The sequence below is a fragment of the Hippocampus comes genome, unplaced genomic scaffold (genome assembly GCF_001891065.2).
Source record: "Hippocampus comes isolate QL1 unplaced genomic scaffold, H_comes_QL1_v1.1 C16874560, whole genome shotgun sequence".
NCBI lineage: Eukaryota > Metazoa > Chordata > Actinopteri > Syngnathiformes > Syngnathidae > Hippocampus > Hippocampus comes.
The window spans coordinates 1-1,069 of NW_017840431.1; the positions used below are offsets into that span (position 1 = coordinate 1).

Genomic DNA, 1,069 nt, shown 5'->3' on the forward strand with positions numbered 1-1,069 from the left:
TCGGGCCTCTTCTGCGTGGTGGTCAACCCGTACAAGATGTTGCCCATCTACTCGGAGAAGATCATCGACATGTACAAGGGTAAAAAGCGCCACGAAGTCCCGCCGCACATCTACTCCATCACCGACAATGCCTACAGGAACATGATGCAAGGTCAGCAGCCTTTCCTGAACTTTCCTTCCCTTTCCATCATGGCCTTACATGGATGGAACAGAGCCAACGCGGCGTTGTTGTTATTCCCGCTAATCTCTGCTGGCTCATCTTTGGTCTGTTCTGCTTGATTTCCCTCCGCAGACCGCGAGGATCAGTCCATCCTCTGCACGTGAGTCGCACACAAGCACGCACCAACAGTACAACCAACACACATACCACGCGGGCTAAATAGCCACATCAAAATCCCAATTTTGAGAACTCCAACAGAAGTTTGAAAATGGTGTCATCTCACCACGCACATTTTGACAACCAACTCATAACACCAAATTAGTTTTTCAGAACGAGAGAAAACACGACGCCGAACTCTAGTCTTGAATTATTTTTTTTCTCAAAAAGGTAACAATTTATTCTCAAATGTATTTTTCGTTCCATATTTCTTTTCTTTTGAAAAATACAAATTTAGTCTCAAGATTTTGGCTTTTCAAATTTTCAACAATCTGTCCGCAACCCGACCCACCAGTTGAGAAACACTGTAGGCGTGTACAGATACAAACCTAGATTAAAAGGCATGTTTCTCTGTTGACACCTAGTGGAGAGTCAGGAGCGGGCAAGACGGAAAACACCAAGAAGGTGATCCAGTACCTGGCTGTCGTGGCCTCGTCACACAAAGGCAAAAAGGAAGCAAATCCTGTGAGTTTCGTGAATAACACGGGTTCAAGAAGAGAGCCCTGGGGTGCTCCATCTTCATTTGTAACAAGAAATGTGATTTTGTTATTTTCCACAGCCAGCACAACAGCAAACACAACCAGCCGCGGGATCACTGGCTTACGTGAGTATCAATTTAAAAAAAAAAAAACTTGAACGATACCGGCAAGTTACGTTTCCACAGTGATGATGATGCACTTCTCACCTTGCCCC

General features: G+C 45.1%; 1 protein-coding gene across 1 annotated transcript; it reads left to right on the top strand.

Annotated features, from left to right (window-relative positions):
- Positions 1-6: 6 nt before the first annotated feature.
- Positions 7-980, top strand: LOC109509383 (myosin-11-like; the record flags this gene model as incomplete). Its single annotated transcript, XM_019859239.1, has 3 exons — positions 7-151; positions 293-320; positions 742-980. Coding segments are annotated over exons 1-3 (382 nt in total), but the record flags the coding sequence as incomplete, so codon positions are not given.
- Positions 981-1,069: the final 89 nt, after the last annotated feature.